The sequence below is a fragment of the Narcine bancroftii genome, chromosome 9 (assembly GCF_036971445.1).
Source record: "Narcine bancroftii isolate sNarBan1 chromosome 9, sNarBan1.hap1, whole genome shotgun sequence".
Classification (NCBI taxonomy): domain Eukaryota; kingdom Metazoa; phylum Chordata; class Chondrichthyes; order Torpediniformes; family Narcinidae; genus Narcine; species Narcine bancroftii.
Window position 1 is genome coordinate 116,060,544 of NC_091477.1, and position 20,910 is coordinate 116,081,453.

The 20,910-nt window shown below is 42.5% G+C and overlaps 1 protein-coding gene across 3 annotated transcripts in view; it reads right to left on the bottom strand.

The window, feature by feature from the left end:
* Window positions 1-20,910, bottom strand: part of cp (ceruloplasmin) — a 51,798-nt gene that overhangs the window by 11,674 nt on the left and 19,214 nt on the right. For all 3 annotated transcript variants that reach the window (XM_069897410.1, XM_069897411.1, XM_069897412.1), the window contains exons 7-14: window positions 20,134-20,273; window positions 18,082-18,222; window positions 15,429-15,649; window positions 13,012-13,162; window positions 9,982-10,194; window positions 8,738-8,942; window positions 2,675-2,814; window positions 1,095-1,223 (exon numbers count right to left, since the gene is read on the bottom strand). In XM_069897410.1, coding sequence (XP_069753511.1) covers window positions 1,095-1,223; window positions 2,675-2,814; window positions 8,738-8,942; window positions 9,982-10,194; window positions 13,012-13,162; window positions 15,429-15,649; window positions 18,082-18,222; window positions 20,134-20,273 — 1,340 coding nt within the window. The remainder of the gene's footprint in view (window positions 1-1,094; window positions 1,224-2,674; window positions 2,815-8,737; window positions 8,943-9,981; window positions 10,195-13,011; window positions 13,163-15,428; window positions 15,650-18,081; window positions 18,223-20,133; window positions 20,274-20,910) is intronic.

A 20,910-nucleotide genomic window follows, 5' to 3' on the forward strand; every position in this document is an offset into this window, starting at 1 on the left:
ATTGATTCTCTTTACAGGGAAAATGACAGTGCTTCAGTACAATAAACTAGACACTCCCAACTGCTTCTGTTGTCTGCCAACTCCATTCACATCTGGTTACATCCAGCACTACCTTGAGTCCTCCCTCTCATCCCACAATAAACAGTGCAATGTCTGTAATACTGACAACAAATGTCAAGAGGTCATTTTGTGAAGGTCAAACCATCAGACCATAAGACATCAGAGCAGAAATATGCAGCCCATTGAGTCTGCCCCATCATTTAATCATGAGCTGATCCATTTTTCCCCACTCAGTCCCATTTTTTATTTAACACCCTTGTCATCAGTTTGAATTTCCACCTATTTTCCAGCACCTTAGAGAATTAATACCGAGTCAGAACCAAAACTGTTTTTATTCCTTCATACGTGCATTACGATGTGAGCTCTGGTGAAATTCCTGCACGCTATCCATTCCCATTGTTTGGAATCTTCTTTGCAAGTTCCTCACTAGATCAAGAAACACAACTGGCTGCAGATGATGGAATGTTTTGTAGTTACAGGTCAGGTATGGTCAGTAAAAAGAAGCTGCTGCAAGACCCTAATTGAGTTAATGACAGAAAAGGAAAAGAGGAAGAGGAACCCATACTAGGTAAGATGCCAATAAGTTGGAAGGAGTGCAGAGGAGATTCAGCAGAACATTGCGGGGCTGGTGGCCTTGTGTTATCGGGAGAGGATGGATGGGCTATGTCTTTATATATGCGACTGTATGAGGCCGAGGAGTGGAGGTTTATAAAAATCACATGGGGCATGAATAAAGTGAATGCTCGCAGTCTGTTTCCCAGGCGACTCTACAATCACAGGGCATTGGTTTAAGGTGAGAAGGGAGAGATTTAAGAAGGACCCAACTTTTTCATTCAGGGGTGGTCCGTATCTGGAATGAGCTTCCAGAACAAATTGTAGAAGTGGGCACAAAAGACATTTGGACAGTTATATAGATAGGAAGGATGTGGACCAACTACAGGCCAATGAATAAATCAGGCCAGAGATCGTGTTTGATACTGTATGACTCTAGGACTCACTACAGAACAGACCATATCTATGGTAAAATACCTTACCTGGAAGAGTGTATTTAATGTTGGGGCTTTCTAACTTCACTCCCTGTGAATGAATGGAATAGGGCCGAGAAGCAAAGTTCTTGAACACAATTTTGATCTTGTCATTGACATTGGCATGAAGTAGAGGACCTGTGTGAGGAGGGAAAAAAAACAATCAACAGATATTTTAGGCAAAAGAGTAAAGTTATCAACACAATTTGATCCAAGACAGAGAACCTGTGTAAAGGCGCAGAAAGACTTTTATGACATTTTGTGTTCTAATGGAAGAAACATTTTGCAAACAAACATTACCTTACTCAGATTCAGATTTCAGATTTATTGTCAGAGTACAGTCATGACATCACATACAACCCTGAGATTCCTCTTTCCTGTGGGTGCAGCAGAATTATCACTAACCGGTGGTGCAAAAAAATAAACAGTGTAAACATATAAACAAATAAAAGAACTGTAAACAGATAATGAATGTAAACAAAATGACTGTGCAATACAGACCTGGTGGTGGGAGTTTTATGGCACCTACACCTCTTTCCTGATGGTTGCAGTGAGAATAGAGCATGTGGTGGTTGGTGAGGGACTTTGATGATTGCTGCTGCTCTCTGATGTGCTCAATAGTGGGGAGGGATTTGCTTGTGATGTCCACTATGTTTTGGAGGACTTTACACTCAGGGGTGTTGGTGTTTCCTTACCAGACCATGATGCAGTTGGTCAGTACACTTTCCACCATACCTCTGTAGAAATTTGCCAGGGTTTTTGATGTCATACCAAACCTATGCAAACTCCTGAGGAAGTAGAAGTGCTGATGTGCTTTTTTCACGATGCCATTGGTGTGATAGGTCAAGGAAAAATCCTCTGAGATAGTGACTCTGAAGAACCTAAATTTTCTCTCCCTCTCCACCTCTGATCCCCCAATATTCACTGGATTATATACCTCTGGCTTTCCTGAAGTCAACAATCAACACCTTAGTTTGGTGACATTGAGGCCAAGGTTGTTGTTGCACCATTCATCCAAGTTTTCAATCTTTCATGCTTTCAAGCTTCAAGCTTTCATTGGTGAATGTCATGTTACCATCACCCTGAACATACATGTTAATAGATGAAGATTATAGTATATCTAACTGTCCGTCATGCTTACCTGAAACCATTGATCACAAACATCTCATGGAAAAATAGATATGTCAATAAACCAGTGATTCCACAACTTTTTTCTTTCCACTCACATACCACTTTATGTATTCCCTATAAGGGATTGCTTAAGGTGGTATGTGAGTGGGAAGAAAAAGTTTGAAAACCACTATTTTAATCATACCTCATTGACTCATTATGTGCACGGTTTCATAACTCCAAAGGAAATGGGCCAATGGCAATTTTTCTCAGGCAAAATATTTCAGTAACAATTGGGTCTAGAGCAGTGATTCTCAACCTTCCCTTCCCACTCTCATCCCACCTTAAGGAATCCCTTACTAATCACAGAGCACCGATGGCACAGGAAATACTTAAAGTGGGATGTGAGTGGAAAGGAAGGTTGAGAACCACTGGATTAAAATAAACAGCAAAATATATTAAATAAACATGCAGAATACCTTGAATTCCCAGGTGTTCTTCCTCTATAGTCCTGTTCTTTTGTTTAGTAAATGTCTTATCAGTATACTCCCGATAAACTACTTTCTTGTACTTAGAGCCGATGGTCACATTTCCTCGAACTACGTAAGGCTCGCCAGGACTACATTTGAAAGCAAAAAATGTGCACATCATTAAACTCTTCCAAACCCATAGTGCAAGAGGCATGATAATAGTGCAGCTTTGGTGGTGTCAGGCCAGTTTGTGATTAGTGTTGGGGAGAGGTTCAAGAGCATGATTGCTGAATGGAAAAAATCTGTTCTTCATTAACATTGATCTAATTTTGAAACCCCTCTCTTTCAATATGGTGAAGGACACAATTTAGCACACCATACAAATTATTTATATTTTATTAAGTTACAAACATTTTATACTTTAATTTGACTATTGTTTTGGTGCCAAAAACCATGCTGATTAAAGTTGTAAACTACTCTGGGCAAGTTGTACAGTTCTATGGAAGAGTTCAAAGAACTGGACAAATGGGTGTGAGGTAGGGAAAAATTAGCTTGTTGTAGGTTGGCACCACATTATGGACTGAATGGCCAGTACTGTGCTCTATGTTGCATGTAAAAGTGGAAAACCCAACAATATCATGTATCCATGCAGAGCAGAATACGACTTTGCCTTCTATAATGTAATGGAATCAACATATCTGCCTTGGGGACATGCTAATATCTGCTGTACATTGGAAACAATGGAGTGATGAGTGTATTGAACTTGAGCTGCATTTCATATTTACTCACAGTATTACTCAGGTAGCTATGTTCCATTAGCTTGAGTTAGTTTCAGGAGTGGAGAGCTAAGCGAAGAGTACAGACAACAATTCAATGATGCCCTATATTTCCAGCAACTATGGCAGAGCCTGCCATTCCAGGATCAACACTGCTGAACAAACCAGAGACTACCAGAGACTCAACGCCCATGATAGATCATGACCGACGGAGGCCAAGAAGGCATGTTCCATTCTACCAGCATTAATTGGCTTCAGCATACTTGAAAGACCACGGATATGAATCAACTTGCTGACATAAGAATGTAGAAATAGAAGCTTTCAGCCCCTTGCCTGCTCCCCAGACAACAAGATCATGGTTGACCATTTCCCATAGCCCCACTGACCCCATATTCTTTGATTCCCTTAATACTGCAAAACATCTCAATCTCAGTCCCCACTGACTGGTACTGGGTACTGAGATTGAGATGTTTAAGGTTCTCTCTTTAAAAAAAAATTTCTTCCCATCACAATTCTGAATGACTGACTGACCTCTAATTTTTTGGACAATGACCAGAGGTTCTAGACTCCACAGTCATACACAAAATGATGAGGGGTTTGGATAGAATAAATGCATGCAGGTGAAATGAATGCAGAGGACATGGGTTAAGGGTGAAAGGGGAAATCTTTAAAGTGAATTTAAGGGGAACCTCCACATAGAGAGTGATGGGAGTGTGGAATGAGCTGCGAGCTGAAGTGGTGAATGTGGGCTAGATTTTGACATTTAAAGAAAACTTCAATTGGTATTGGTCGGGAGGGGAATGGAGGCTCATGGTCTGGGTGGAGGACAATGGGACGAGGCAGAATAACACTTTGGCACAGAGTAGAGGGGCTAAAGGGCCTGTTGTACTGTTTTGTGGTTATGTGGTGTTCTATGGTTCCAAAAAAAACATCATAACCACATCTACCCTACCTACTCCTGAAAGGATTTTATAAGTCTGAATAGACTAGAAGGCTCATCCAGGGAGGCTATTTGGGTGGAATTGAGGAATGGGAAAGGGGAAGTTACAACTATAGGGGTGTATTATAGACCACCAAATGGGGAACGCAAATTAGAGGATCAAATTAGTAGGGACATAGCAGATATTTGTAATAAGCACAGGGGAGTGATGGTGGGGGATTTTAATTTTCTGAATATTGATTGGGAAATCCATTCCGTGAAAGGGCTGGATGGGTTGGAGTTTGTAAAATGTATGCAGGATAGCTTTTTACATCAATACGTGGAGGTACCAACTAGAGAGGGAGCTGTGTTGGATTTACTGTTGGGGAAATGAGATGGGTCAGGTGACAGAGGTATGTGTGGGGGAGCACTTTGGGTCCAGTAATCATGGTGCCATTAGCTTCAAGGTAATTATGGAAAAGGATAGGTCTGGGCCCAGAGTGGAGGTTTTTGAGTGGGGAAAAGCTAGGTTTGAGGAGATGCGAAAGGATTTACAAGGGGTGGATTGGGGCAATTTGTTTTCTGGGAAGGAAGTAATAGGGAAATAGAGGACTTTTAAAGGAGAGATTGTTGATGAGGGTATGTATCCTTGGGAAGATATTCATTTTAATGCAATTTACCCTTCCTATCAGTGTTAGTGGTAAATCTTTCTATTGTTCTAAGTCATCTTGTAATTTCTTCATTAATGGCTGATAATTTAATTTGTATAGATGGCCTAGATTATTATCTAGATGAATACCGGATTGCTTGAATTTGCCATTTAAATGGTGATTCTTTCTTAAACTTTGTGAAATCCGCATTATTCATTAGCATCGTTTCACTTTTATTTGCGTTAATCTTGTACCCCGATACTTCTCCATGTTCCTTCAACTTCTTATGTAATTCTTTTATTGATAATTCTGGTTCTGTTAAGTATACTATGACATCATCTGCAAATAGACTGATTTTATATTCCTTCTCTTTTATTTTTATCCCTCTTATTTTATTTTCTGTTCTTATCAGTTCTGCCAGGGGTTCTATAGCTAACGCGAACACTGAGGGAGATAGTGGACATCCTTGCCTAGTTGACCTGCTTAATTTAAATTGGTTTGATATGTATCCATTTACTGTCACCTTCCCCAATGGTCCATTATAGAATGCTTTAATCCAATTAATATATTTCTCTGGTAGGTTGAACCTCTGTAGTACTTTGAATAAATAATTCCATTCTACTCTGCGTCAAAGGCAACCACCACTGTTGGTGTCTTGTTTCCTTATACTGCATGGATTAAGTTAATGAACTTACAGATATTGTCCGTTGTTCGTCTTTTCTTAATAAATCCAGTTTGATCTAGTTTTACTATTTTTGGTACACAGTCGGCCAATCTGTTTGCTAATTGTTTAGCTATTATTTTATAATCTGTGTTGAGCAGAGATATTGGTCTATACAATGCTAGTGTTAGTGGATCTTTCCGAGGGGGATCTTCTTTACTCAGAGAGTGGTTACTGTGTGGAATGGGCTTCCGGGAAAGGTGGTGGAGGCAGGGTCAATTTTGTCATTTAAGAAAGAGTTGGATAAGTATATGGATGGGAGGGGGAATGGAGGGATATGGGCAGAGTGCTGGTAAGTGGGATTAGAGGAGGGTACTTGGATCAGTGAGGACTAGAAGGGCCAAATTAGCCTGTTTCAATGCTGTAATTGTTATATGGTTATAAGGTTAGCTTTCTTTTTTTTAAAAAAATCTGAAGGGAGTCTAGGCACATTCTAGTTCATCCCATCTCATGGAATGAGAATGTTGTGAGTGAAGAAACAGGTTTGGTGGGTCTGAAAGGCAAAGACTGAACACAGTCTTGAAGTCAGGAAGGATTTTATTTACAAGTGTGGGAAGATGGTAACTGATACAGAGCGTGCGCACGCGCACTCTCTCTCTCTCTCTCTCTCACACACACACACACACACACACACACACACACACACACACACACACACACACACACACACACACACACACACACACACACACACACACACACACACACACACACACACACACACACACACAACTGGAACATACAATGATCAGGGAAAAATCACTACAATGCCCCACCACCCCTCCACTTGGTGCAGGCATGGCTCTAGGTTACAAAGGACACTAATTAAATGCTCCCAACCCTTTTAACAGTGCACATCTTACCAACAGTTTCTCCAGCCCCCTTCCACATTTCTAGGCCTGGAGTGAAGTAGGGTGGTCCCAAGCTGGCAAAAAATAGAGAACAAAGAGCACAGGACCCCTTTATAGTGCTGGAGGGACAAGCCCACATCATTTACTGGGGGCCAATAGCTCAGTGTCAGGAGGGTTAATCTAATTACAACAGCCAATGGCCCAAGGCCAAGTACAGGCAGGCTGGAGAGGGCTGTCCAGATAATTTACATGGATCCAACAGCAAGATGTGCACTAATGGGTGGGATGGATCCAAATCGTGATTGGTGTGTCCTCAGACTAGGCAGGAGACAATGCTGTCACATGACAGCCACAACTCTTCTCAATACACCATCCCAAGAATCCATCTGCTAAACCTTTGTTTCTCTCTCTCCCCCATCCTGAGGTAAGGAGATCAAACCTTTTCACAGTCTTAGTTCGAGGGGTATTTTTTTAATGCATTGATCAAAGTTCCCATGTGCTGCATTTTAAATAATTCCTCTATGGAATCTACTGAAACATGGTAAATTATATAGACACATAAGCTGTACATTGTAGTTGACCATTCAAAGCTTCTCTTTGGAAGTCTCTCAGTCAATTACAGTCCACAGCAAAAATTGGTAAAAAAAAATAGGTTGCTCTGAGGAAGCAGGTAGTCCACATGATCTCATCTCATGTGAGGAAACAACAAAACACACAAACGTGCTGGAGAAACTCAGCAGGTTGATAGTGTTGCTAAGAAGGTGCATGGTGTTCGGGCCATTAATCATGGGATCGAGTTCCAGAGCCATGAGGTAATGTGGCAGCTCTATAAGACCTTGGCTATACCCCACATGGAATATTGTGTTCAGTTCTGGTTATCTCATTACAGGAAAATGAGAATGCTGCAGAAAGAAGATTTACAAGGATGCTTCCTGGATTGGAGAGTGTGCCTTGTAAGGATAGACTGAGTGAACTTAGTCTTTTTACCTTGGAGTGACAGAGGATGATGGGTGACCTGATTGTTTGGAAGGCCAGAGGCTTTTTCACAGGGGTCAAATAGCTCTCCACTGGCCACCGAGACAGAGGTGCACCAAAGAAGAGGTACAAGGACTGCCTAAAGAAATCTCTTGGTGCCTGCCACATTGACCACCGCCAGTGGGCTGATCTCGCCTCAAACCGTGTATCTTGGTGCCTCACAGTTCGGCGGGCAGCAACCTCCTTTGAAGAAGACCGCAGAGCCCACCTCACTGACAAAAGACAAAGGAGGAAAAACCCAACACCCAACCCCAACCAACCAATTTTCCCTTGCAACCGCTGCAATCGTGTCTGCCTGTCCCACATCGGACTTGTCAGCCACAAACGAGCCTGCAGCTGACGTGGACATTACCCCTCCATAAATCTTCGTCTGCGAAGCAAAGCCAAAGAAAGAAATAGCTAACACGAGGTGGCATATTTTTAAGGTGCTTGGGAGTAAGTATGGGGGGGAATGGGATGTAAGAGGTAGGTTTTTCATATAGAGAGTGGTGGGTGTATGGAATATGCTGCCGGCAACAGAGGTGGAGGCAAGGACAATAGGATCCTTTAAGAGACTATTCGATAGGTACACGGAACTAAGAATAATGGAAGGTTATGAAGTTATTACGTTATTAGGTCACTCAGAGAGAGGGCCTGTACTGAGCTGTAGATTTCTATGTCCTGTGTTCTATGTTTATGTATGTCAAGAGGAAGTAAAGGCCTGAGGCCTTTGTCAAGAATCAGGAAAATGAGGTAGACACCCGAATAAAAAGGTAAGGGAGGAAGAGGCAGAGTCAGGGGGAGGGGGAGTTTAGGCAAATGGGTAAGAGGTAGTAGGTGGATACAGGTGATAGTGTAAAAGAGAAGTGATGGGGAGAGGAAAGGAGAGAGAGGGATAGGGAAAGAGAGATATTGGGGTGAAAGGAAACTGGAGGTCTGGTTTGGAGATGGAATAGAAGGTGTTTGTGGGTGGCATTGGTTGGCAGTGCATGAGGCTGTGGATGGACATGTCAGTGTGAAATTTTGGAGGTAATTGTACTGTCATTCCTAACCACTGTTGTAACATGGAACAAGCCTTCCATGTAGGCCAGGATGTCAAACTAAAGCAATCCCATCTGTCAACACGTGCTCTTTCAATTACCTCTCATTATGTAACATGTGTCTTTCCAGTTCCCAATTCCTGGAGGGTGAATAATCCCATTCGATCTCCACAGCTGCAATGTAGTATGTCTTATCATGGTAAAAGGTGTGAGAAACGCTGAACAAGGAGCATTTATTCACATGGTAAAGCTGTTTAATTCCTCCAGCGAAGTGATTTGTGGTCTTGCAGATAATTCCAAAGGTGCCTACGCAAGACAATGCCAAAAAGTACAGTTCAAATCATTCCGAGCTATGAGCTATGGAATCATAGGGCACTGGAACAGATCCTTTGGGAGGGAGAATTGAACCCAGCGCTTCCTTTGTGGGCTCTTCTACATCAGAGGGACTGGACGTAGATTGGGAGATCGCTTTATTGAGCACCTCTGTTCTGTCAGCTGCAATAACGTGGATTTCCCAGTGGCCACCCATATCAATCCTCCATCCCATTCCATTGTTGACATGTCTGTCCATGGTCTCATGCACTGCCTGATAGAGACCATCTGTTAATTGGAGGAACAACACCTCATCTTCTGTCAAGGCATCCCAACCAGATGGCATTAATATCAACTACTCTGGCTTTTGTTAACCCAACCCTTCTTCCCCATCATCTCTCTGTTCCCTGTCTCCTTTCACACAGACATGATAAATTCTTACCTCTCCCTTATCATATCCGATTAACACATTTTGTTGGTCTGGACTCCTCCCCCATTGTTTGAATTCTGAGACTTTCCGGGACTTCCTGCTTCTGGCTTATTCTACTTATTCCTTGAAGAAGGGCTTAGGCCCAAAATGTCGGCAATATATCTCTTTCTCCTGTAGATGCTGAAAAAACCGGCTAAGTTCCTCCATTATTTTGGTGTGTTTTTTTATTAACCCCAGCCATATTCTCTTCTCCCTCCTCCCATTGGGGAGAAGGCTTAAGAGTATGAAAGCAAGGCTTAAAGACAGTTTCTTCTGTGCACCCATCAGGCTCCTGAATGAACCCCACAGCACACTGCCCTTGCTTGGTGCCCCTTGATCTTCCTTTGCATTGTAATACTATATTCTGTCAATTGTGTTCATTACACAGCTATATGAATACTAGAGATAACCTGTTAGTCTGTTCGCAGAAGAACCCTACTCATCGCTACGGGGGCTAATCCAAAGGAGGACATGGTCATAGGTTACCATATATGTAGACTCACTACGCTAGCTATTTTATGACAAATAAACTCAAGCTTATCAAACATTATTAAACATCTCTACCTGAACTATCCGGTCTCATGATGGCTGTGCTTGAGATGTGCGGAAACAGGTTCATTGTGTCTCTGCGCCTTCCTTGGCTGGTGAAGGTGTTTCCCTGGAAGTAAATCCCATGGATATCGATCTCTGACCCCAAGCCAATCATATGCCAGACCACTGTATTCCCCTTGCACATCACCAGGCCTGGTTGATTGCCGTACATGTATCCGTTGATTGCTAAAAGTCACATTCCGGAGAGAACGAAAAAGCTTCTTTACAAATAGATAGCATACTGTATAAATTTGAACAAGATAATTACAGAGATAATAATGATCATGAGTTTATTGTCATAAACAAACAGATACTTTTGGGGGAAAAAAACAACTGCAATCTGTCTGGGCACCTTCCAACCCGATGACATTCACATAGACTTCTCTGGATTCTGTTAGGCTTCCCCATCACCCACCCACCCCCACCCCCACCATCTTGGTCCCTACCCTGATGTATCCTTTCCTCCAATTCACTATCCCTTCCCCCTCTCTCTCATGCTCTCACTCTCTCTTGCTTCCCATCCCTTTGTAACCTTTCCTTCAGCCTTGCCTTCACAGAGCATCACCCCTCTCCCGATCAATTCTCAGCTTTTCCCTCCTGCCTTCCGATCTATGGCATCTTGGCTTTGGCTCCTCTTCTGGCCTCCTCTCCTCCCACCTTTTTATTCAGGCACCCACCTGCTTTATGCTCATACCTTGACGAAAGGTTCAGGCCTGAAATGTTGGTTTATATACCTTTGCCTTCTATGGCTGCTATGGGGCCTGCTGAGCTCCTCCAGCACGTTTGTGTAATAACTGCAATACTATACATTAAATGACCTTTAATACATAACTTAAATCATGAATACAGTTAAAGTCCAAAAATCCAGACCACTGGACTTCTCAAAAACCCTCAAACTTTTGAAATTTATAAGGCTTCTGTATCCAGGTGTGTGTGTGTGTGTGTGTGTGTGTGTGTGTGTGTGTGTGTGTGTGTGTGTGTGTGTGTGTGTGTGTGTGTAAGTGCCACAGATGCACAGAAGTCACAGAAATGAATTAATGAATAATTTATTTGGGGGTTTTTTGTACTTTGTATTTTATCTGGAAACCTGTTTCATTAATAAACTATCAAAATGTATCTGTTCATCTCTTTTTTTCTCTCCTTAAGTTTGAATTTTAGAAATACTGGCCAAGAATCCAGAAAATCCCAAAATCCTGACTGGCCAGATCCCTGAGCAGTCTTGTCATCAAATGATAGCGAGATGGAACACAGGAGAGAGAGTGAAAGTCTAGTGTTGTGTTGCCGAGGTAACAACTCTCTCTCAATATCAAAAATATGAAGGAGATGATCATCTTCTTCAAAAGAGGGGCCAAGGTCCCCATCCCTGAACTCATTAATGGTGCTGAAGTCGAAGTTCTGAGGAATAAATATCTCCGATGACCTGCGACATGGACATTGACGTGAAGGTCGGGAAGGCGCACCAACAGGCTTCGTAGTAGACTGAGGAAAATTGGCATGACCCCCTTGTCAACAACGTCGACTGGTACATCATTAAAAGCAACTTGCTGGATGCATCACAGCTTGGGACGGGAGCTCAAGATCAGAAGAAGCTAAAGAAGGTGGCGAGTGAAGCACGGGATATCATGCAAACTTCCCTCCCCTCCACGAATTTCATCGACATCTCCTGCTGCCTCAGAAAGGCCGTCAATAAACTGATGGACCTGTCATACTCGGGACGCTCCTCCCATTGGGGAGAAGGATTAAGAGTGTGAAAGCACACGCTAAGAAGCCTAAAGAGAATTTCTTCCCTTCGGCCATCAGGCTCATGAATGAACCCCACAACAGTGCCTCATGCTGCCTGTGCTGATTGATCTTTCTTTTCATTGCAATCCTATACTCTGTAATTCAGTTGTTCAGAAGACTCTATGAATGTTGGAGATAACCTGTTGGTCTGCTCCCAGATGAACCCTTCTCACTGATATTTTGTGACTAATAAACTTGAATTTAAAACTTAAGATTGTCTTCATTCATTGTCTGTAATAACAAATACATTTCTGAAACAAAGCCCTTTTTACCATTATCCATATTTAATTTCTCAAATTTTGTTTGCCCAGGTAGTATTATCTCTCTACCAAAGTATTCTAATAATAAATCTCGTACTTGATAATCGGCAAATAAAGTGAATGGTGGTTTGCAGAGCAACCCTATTCCCCCATCAATTTTACCTGCAATCAATTCTCTCCACATTCCCATCAACTCACAATGAACATCCTTAAGTAAATCCTTAAAACTGCAATCGATTGCCGAACATTATTTTGTACATCTATCTCTCAGTCAGAGAGACTGGATGTAGACTGGGCAATCGTTTCGGTGGGCACCTTTGCTCTGTCCTCTGCAACAATGGGGGCCTCCCAGTGGCCAACCATTTTAGTTCCACAACCCATTCCCACACCGACATGTCTGTCCATGGTCACATGCACTGCCAAACCAAGACTACTCAAATTGGAGGAATAACACTGAATATTCTATCCAGGCACACTGCTATTAAAATTTACCTTCAATTTCCATTAGGTCCTTCTCTCACTCTCTCGCTCTCTCACTTTCTCCACCTGCCTCCTTTCCTCCATCTCCTCGCCCCCTTCCTTCTACATTCAGAGAGCTAACCTCTATCACCTCAGCTTTTTTTCTCTTCTGTCCTCTCATTCATATCCACCTAGGACCTCTTGCCTGTTGGCATGTGCTCCTCCCCCTGCCCCTTCTTCCCTCCTCTTCTCTCCTCCCACCACCCTGCCTGCTTTTTGCTGATACCTTGACGAAGGGCTTAGGCTTGAATCATTCATTACCCTTTACTTCCTTTGCCCGCTGCACGACCTACTGATTTTCTCCATGACAATTGCAGCGACTGCAGACTTTACTGTTTAACACTATTTTGTACTCAAATGTTTGATTGTAAATCAGAAATATTCATCCCTATGTAGGGACCTCACCACCCGTTGTCCACGCTGATCCATCATAAAGACTCACAGTGCATTTTGTTGGATTCTTGGAAGTCCTCGTCCTCCTTATCAACAGCTTTGGGCTTAGTCGTGAACTTGTTGATATTATTCTCTAAATACCAGCTTAGATTTTCATCAAATACAGTTACCATCAGGACAAATTCCTTGTCCACATGTTTCTGTGGGTGTGGGGAACATAGAAAATTTAAAGCCAGATGAAAGAAATTTAAAAAATACTCAGTTTCTGTCACTGTAAAAATCACAGCTCTTCAGTGCAACTCTTCTCTAAAGTCATAAAAACATTTCAAAGGTATACCTGTGATGCAAGTGTTGTGTACGGATTAAACGGGGCCTCCCTGCCTGTCTGAATGTCAGTATTGCAGGTGGTCACATGTCATCCCTGACTGAAACTTATTCAGAAGTCTCATCACCTGTCAATCAAGGTTGGACTCCAGCCACCCATTAGTGCACACCTTTTCATTGAGACTACTTTAAATCATTTAGGGTCATTATTCGCTAGAAGTACAAATTAACACCTGTATAAAGCATAGGACATTCTGTCTGCCTTCTGGACCGAACCCCAGACATCAATCCGTGCCAGGTCGTTACTGTGGACATCGCTGGAAGTGTCGTGGGTAAGGTGTGCACTACACCAAAGGTGCGCCCTAGTATTGCGATAGATCAATACTTGCAGAGAGCCACACCCCCATTGGCACTAGGTGTAAGAGTCGCTGTTTGTAGTGGGTGTACTCAAGTGTGTGAGCATGTCAAGTATAGGTTCACTATTGTAGAGGTCCAATCTAGGTCTGAGATGAATGTCTATATGAATGGTTCCCAACTTTTTCTTTCCACTCACATCCCACTTTAAGTCATCCCTAAGCCTTCAGTGCTTTGTGATGAGTAAGGGATTGCTTAAAGTGATATGTGAGTGGGAAGCGAAGCTTGAGAATCACTGCTCTAGACCCAATTGTTACTGAAATAATTTGCTTGAGAAAAATGGTCATTGGCCCATTTCCTTTGGAGTTATGAAACCATGCACATAACGAGTCCATTAGGTATAATTAAAATAGTGGTTTTCAACCTTTTTCTTTCTACCCACATCCCACCTTAACCAATCCCTTACTAAGTACAGAGCCCCTATGGCATAGTATGTGAATGGAAAGAAAAAGGTTGAGAACCACTGGTCTATATCATTGCTTAAGTGAAAAAGTAATCGAGTACCGCTTAATGATCTCCCCCGTTTGTCTCCCATTAAAGTTACATGTGATTGTAACACTTTGTCCAGACTCGTCTCTCTGCGAACCCACCGAACCTGATGCTCTTCGCAACGCGACAGAAAATGACATTGACAAGGTCATTATTTATTACCCCTCTTCCGTTGATATTAAAGCAAACCATCAGCAGGAGGGGCTGAGAGGGACAGGCAGCATCCGTGGGTAGAAATGGTCAGTCAACGTTATAAATCAGGACCCTTTATGGAGACGATAGTTTTTGCAGTCAGGTAGAACCCGGTGAGGACTTGATAACGGGGCCTGACCCGAAACATTGACCGAGTCCCTCACCCACTGAGTCCCTCCAACAGCTCATTGTTTACTTTTTTTTTGGAAGGAATATATGGGTTGGCACTGCATCGAGGGCCAGTCCTGTGCTGTATTGTTCTCTGCAAGATCTGCGCTTCTTTGCACATTGATATTATTTTGGAATGAAGTAATTATTAAAATGATGCCCATTACATCTCAGGCAAAGCGCTCCCACCATCGAGAAAATCTGCCATCGGAGAACAGCAGCAATCGTCAAGGATCCACACCATCCAGGTCACGCTCTGTTCTTACTGCTGCCATCAGGTGAGACAAGACTCGCACTACCAGGATTAGGAACAGCTGCTCCCCCTCCACCGTCAGACTCCTCTCAGCAACAAACTCAATCAGAGACTCATTTAAGGACTCTGTATATTATTTATTGCTATTTAAATTTTTCTGTATTTGCACAGTCAGTTTGTTTACATTTCTCTGTTGTATGCTTATCTTTCTTCTTCAGTACAGTTTGCAGTCACTACCGATAAGTAGAAATTCCCACAGAAAATTATTCTCATGGTTGTATTTGATGTCATGCATATACTCTGGCAATAAATTTGAACTTGAACCTTAATGGTCCATTTTGTTTTTTGATTGGAAATATTCAACTGGGGACTTTGGAATGTTTTGTGGCTTGCTTCAGTAAGACTCCATCTATCCTGTATATAATTATTTGAAAATCTGATGGTTTTCTGAGCATCTTGCTCACTCGTTAATTTTCAAAGGGCTGCTGTGTGTTGAACTTTGACCTTATAATAATAAAGTACTGGAACTCTGTTCATAATAGGAATAAGGCATTCCAGGAGTATGGAGTATTGGTTACTGCTGTAGATGTGAAGCCCACTGAGAGTCATCAACAAGTTTATCGTACCTGTTTGCCCTTTGAGTCCAGCTTGTTCTCTTTGCATATGATCAGGGGCCCGACGAGGCCTGAGCTGGTGTCCTTGATGGGGTCTACTGCCGAGTAATAGAGTCTGACCTGGCAGTCAGGGTCAGCCTTGCCAGGCCCATACTTGCTGGGAACTTTCCACTGATAAATGAATGTATGACCAGGCAAAACATGAGGGGATCGTAAATGTTGTCCCACAAATTCTGCAAGGTAGATGTTAATTTCAATGCCATTAAAATGCATTTCAAAGCTCCTTCAAAAAAAGCCACTACAGTTGTGAAGGGTTGAATATCGTCATCCTATGTTACGCCATAGTACAACTCTGTAATTAATTCGTTTAAATGTATTCCATTACAATAATTGTAGTGGCTTGATGCAGTAGTTCAATTTGAAGGCTGTCCTGAGCTGCTTAACTAAGGCATTCTCAAATAGGAACAGATGATAGTCTGAAAGATGAATCAAACAGGGGGTTGTCTGGAGGTGCATGAGTATATGTGTATGAGTACAAGAGCTTCATGGCTTCTTGTCATGTACCTCAGTACAATGTACAGATGCACCAAAATTCTTCCAGTAAGTCATGTAAGATCACCGATAATAATAATATAAATTACATCGCTACAAGTGGCCATGAGACAGAAAGAGATAATAAATAAGAATCGGAATCAAAATTTATTGGCATGAATAAGTCATGAAATTTGGTGTTTCGTGGCAGCGTTGTAGTGCAAACATTCATATTATAACCATGTTACGACACGACTATATTAAAAAAAAGTGCGCAAAAAGTAAGGTTCATTGATTATTCAGGAATCTGATGGCAGCGGGGAAGAAGCTGAGTGCTTGTCTTTAGGCTCCTGGACCTTTTGTCCGATGGTAGCAGAGTGAGGAGGTCCTGGCCTTGGGGGTGGGGGGGGTCTTTGAGGATAGAGACTGCTTTTTTAAGACACCGCCTCATGTAGAAGTCCTCGATGGAATGAAGTCTGGTGCCTGTGATGTCGCTGGCTGAATTAACAACCTTTTGGAGTTTATTCTTGTCCTGAGAGTTGGTGCCTCCAGACCAGACAGTGATGCAACCAACCAGAAGGCTCTCCACAGTACACCTGTAGAAGTTTATGAGTCTTCGGTGACATACCAAATCTCCTCAAACACTTCACAAAGTATAGCCACTGACGAGCCTTCTTTGTGATTGCACCAACATGGAGGCTCCAGGACAAACCCTCGGAGATGTTGACATCCAGGAATTCGAAGTTCTTGTCCCTCTCCAATGTATGAATCAAGGGATAGATTCATAGATATTCACAGTTGTAGTTAGCGCATGAAAAAGAGTGATATTTCAATAGGGCAGACAGATCCTTTTGTGGTCCTGGACTAATTTATGGTGAGGGATAGAGTTATACAGGGAAGCTTAGCAGCCTGGTAGCTGTTGGATCAAAACTTTTTTTCTGAACATAGAGGTGCTGGACATCAGGGAATTGTTTAAGGAGGATGTTTAAGTTTGGGATATTATGTGTTTAATGTGGACTGAAAGGAACAGAGATGAACACATTCGTAGAGGAGGAGACACAGATCCAGCAAATACTCTCCCACCTTCTTTGTTAATAATGTTTCGTCTTCTTGATCAAGCTTCCTTGGTCCTGAGAACCTTGGATGATTTACCACCACTTTGGTGGCCAATCAGGGGACCTTTCACAGATGGGGCATCTCAGGTTCAGGCGAGCCCAGAGACCTGAGAGGTCAGGGTCAGGTCAGGGGTTGATGAGATCTAGGCGAGGAAGACGAGAGCCCGCTGAGGTCAGGGGCAGGCAAGGCAAGGATCAGACAAGGTGAAGGTCAGGTGAGGTCAAGGATTGGTAAGGTCTGAGCCTGGTGAGGTCATGGTCAGGTGGGGGGGGGGCAGGGTCTGGTGAGGTCATGGACAGGTGTGACCAGAGCCTGACGAAGCCATGGTCAGGTGGGGTCAGGGTCTGGTGAGGCTGGAGCAGGTGAGATCAGAGCCTGATGATCGGGGAAGGTGTGACTAGAGCCTGGTGAGACCACGGTCAGAGGTGAGGTCAATGGCAGGTGACCTCAAGGTCGAGTGATGTCAGGGAGGATTTACAACACGGAGATTAGAATGGTACACTGCCGCAGTTTGGTAATGGGGCTGTTCTGTGATAGTTTGGATGGAAGTGTTCACAGAGAAGCAGCAAAGAGAAGGCTGTAAATACCAGGAAATCATAACTCCCTACCAGAAGTTCATTTTAAACTGGCTTCGGTTGAGCTCATTTAAAAGAAATATTCATTTTGGGGCTTTATTTTATTTCTTCACCTCCAAATGACTTTAGATATCTCTTCTGTTTCTTAAACTTTAAATACTGTACAATAAAACTCCTGTAATCTGGAATTCAAGCAACCAGCAACCAGAAAAAAAAAATCAGAAAGTAAACAGCTAAAAAATACAGAAGTTTATCATTGTTAATTCATCAATTACGCAGCGCACAATATTAAGCAACCAGAAAATTCACTTATCCAGCATCTACCAATTCCCATAGATGCTGGATACCAGGGGTTTTACTGTACTATCCTTGTCCATCTTCCTGTCACTGTATTCTGGAGGTCGAAATATTTTTGATGGATAAATATCTTCAGACCGAGTTACCTGTGGTGTTGGTTTGGTAATTGGCCCCCTCAACATCTTTCTCGTAGTACACTCCATGAGGTTGTATACTGTAGGTATGGCTCGCATTATTCCAAAAGGTCACCTTGATGTTATCTCCAACCTCTGCTTTAATGACAGGACCTATGGAACATAGTTGGTCACCCTTAAGAATTTTATTTGTGATTGCTGCATGAGAGCAACAAATTGCATTTAGGTAATGTCACGATTGTCCCAAGGCAGAGCACGGTGAGAGGGGGTTGGGCTGCAGTCTGGGAACTGGACTTTAAAGGTTACGTTAAGGGGAGGGATGCCCTCAGACAGCAGACCTGACAAAGGGCCGTCAATGCTGTTTCTTTCTCTGTGAATGCTGCATGACCATCTGGGTGTTTCCAGGGTTTTCTCTTTGGTCTGCATGGCTGGTATTGTCTGAAATTTAGTAATTTTACTGGTAATTTGACCAACGATTTCAAGATATGATTGAAAGGAACGGGGCAGAGAGAGAGAGAACTATTTGTTCAGGGGCCATGGAGCTTGGATGTGTGCTGGTTCTAAAGGGAGAAGGAGTAACAGAGCAAAACAAATAAGAACAGAATTTGACCCCTGGTTGGTCTGACCTTGGTCCCAGCTCCACTTCTTGCCAACTCCCCAGTAAATCCAGAAAGCTATCTTCATGTTGTACATATTAAATGGCCCCATCTTCACATCTCCCCAAAGGAACTTCCAAATATTTCCAACCCACTGAAAGAAGAAATTCCTCCTTATCTCTATTTAAACGGATGTCCCCTTATTCTTATTCTTGTGCCCTCATTCTCAGCTTCTCAACATCAACCCTGGCAACCTTCCTCCAAAGCTTTTATGTTTAAATGAGATAACCTCTAATGTTCTTATTCATCACAGACAAGAAGGTAATTTGGCTCATTAACATAATACAAGCTCTCTGAGTTATCCCATCATCCAAATTCTCCATTTATTCTCCCACCTCCACATATCTGTACAAAGTGAAGGGAGGAAATTTTAGGGGAGACATCAGAGGTAAGTTTTTTTTTTTACACGGAGTTGTAGGTTTTTGGAATGCATTGCCAGGGTGGTGGAAGAGGCTGAATCAATAGGTTGGGGGGGGGGGGGGTTTACGAGACTCTTAGACAGTCACATGGATGAAAGAAAAATAGTCAGTTGTAAGGTAGGGAGGGTTTAGTTATTCTTTTGGTAGGTATATGGGTCAGTACAACATTATGGGCCAAAGGGCCTGTATTGTACTGTGCTGTAATGTTCTGTGTTTTATGCCTATTTACTCCCCTGGATTCTCTTTTCTCATTTCACCCATAGGATGGGTAAATACAGTGGACAATTCTCCAACCAACCAACCAGTGTTGGATGTGAGACATTTGCTGCACACACTTCTGGTCTTCAGTAGATGCAATCCAAACAGCTCCTTGTATCACTTTGGTTGGTGGGAGGAAGCCAAAAGAACAAAGGGAAATCAGTACAGTCACAAGAAGAGCCTTTGAATTCCACACAGACCATAGGGAAGTCCGGGAATACGGATCTCTGGAGTTACGAGGCAACTGCACTGCGACACCCCTGTGGCATGTCGTTGCACGTTCTGTCTCGCTACCTTAAACCAAAACATGCTTAGAATAAGGGGCTGGATCTTTCCTTTGTGTAGTCAGTAGTGGTTTCACATCTTCACTTCACTTTATCTGCATTGATTCAGTAGTTAAATTTTTATTTAAACAAACAACACAGTAGGAGGACCTTACAGCCCATGAGCCGACAAATACACCCATTTACCCACAACCCCTGTATGTTTTTGAAAGGTTGGGGGAGAACAGAGCACCCATGCTCCTTACAGACAGTGCCAGATTCGAACCTGGCTCAGTGGCGTTATAATAGCATTGAGCTAACTGCTAAGCTAACGGTGCCACCCCCAAACTATAAAAGGCACCAATCCTTCAAGAGGCAAATATGTAGCCCATTCTATTTTGTCATCTTCAGTGACACAAGTTAAAGTAATTAAAATAGTTGAAAAACAACTTCTGCACTTATTCTTACCAAGTATTCCAAGATGTTGTTCCTCTGGGTTCCTGGGCTTTAATACTTTAAAGGTATCATCTGTGTATTCTTTGTAAACTGCCTTAATATACATTCCTCCAATTCTTTTCTCTCCTCTTTCAAAGAAAGTCACAGCATCTCTAAAGGTGCAAGAAGACATTACATTTAAGACCATAAGCCATAACAGCAGAAATAGGCTATTCAGACCATGGAGTCTGCCCCACCATTTAATCATTAGTTGATCCAGTCTTCCACTCAACTCCACTGCCCGGCCTTCTCCCCATAACCTTTGATCCCATGGCTAATGAAGAATCTATCAGTATCTGCCTTAAATACACCCAGTATCCTGGCTCCTGTGACTACAAATTCCACAGATATACCGCCCTCTGGCGGAAGGAATTCCTCTGCATCTCTGTCCTTTAATCCGGTTTTATTTAATTTAGTGGTAGCTTCATAACAATGTAAAATAAAGCTGCTTTCTGGGCTCTCAATCAGTATCCTGTTAAAAGTACAAAGCAATTGATTCCTTGGAAACACAGTCTTTCCTGACTGATGTGAATTGAAACCAAAATCAAACCTGCAGGCACAAAAAAAATCTGAAATAAAAATCATGGCTTTTCCCTTTCCAATGGAAGAAGACCAAGCTGGGCCCAGCCAACACTTTGGTTTCATTGTTTGTTGAAATGAAAGTGGAGTAAAATTTGTATTTCTTCTTTCGTTGACTCTAAAGTTTTTGTATCCTCTAAAGTTTAGAGGAACGAGTGGAGATCTCACTGA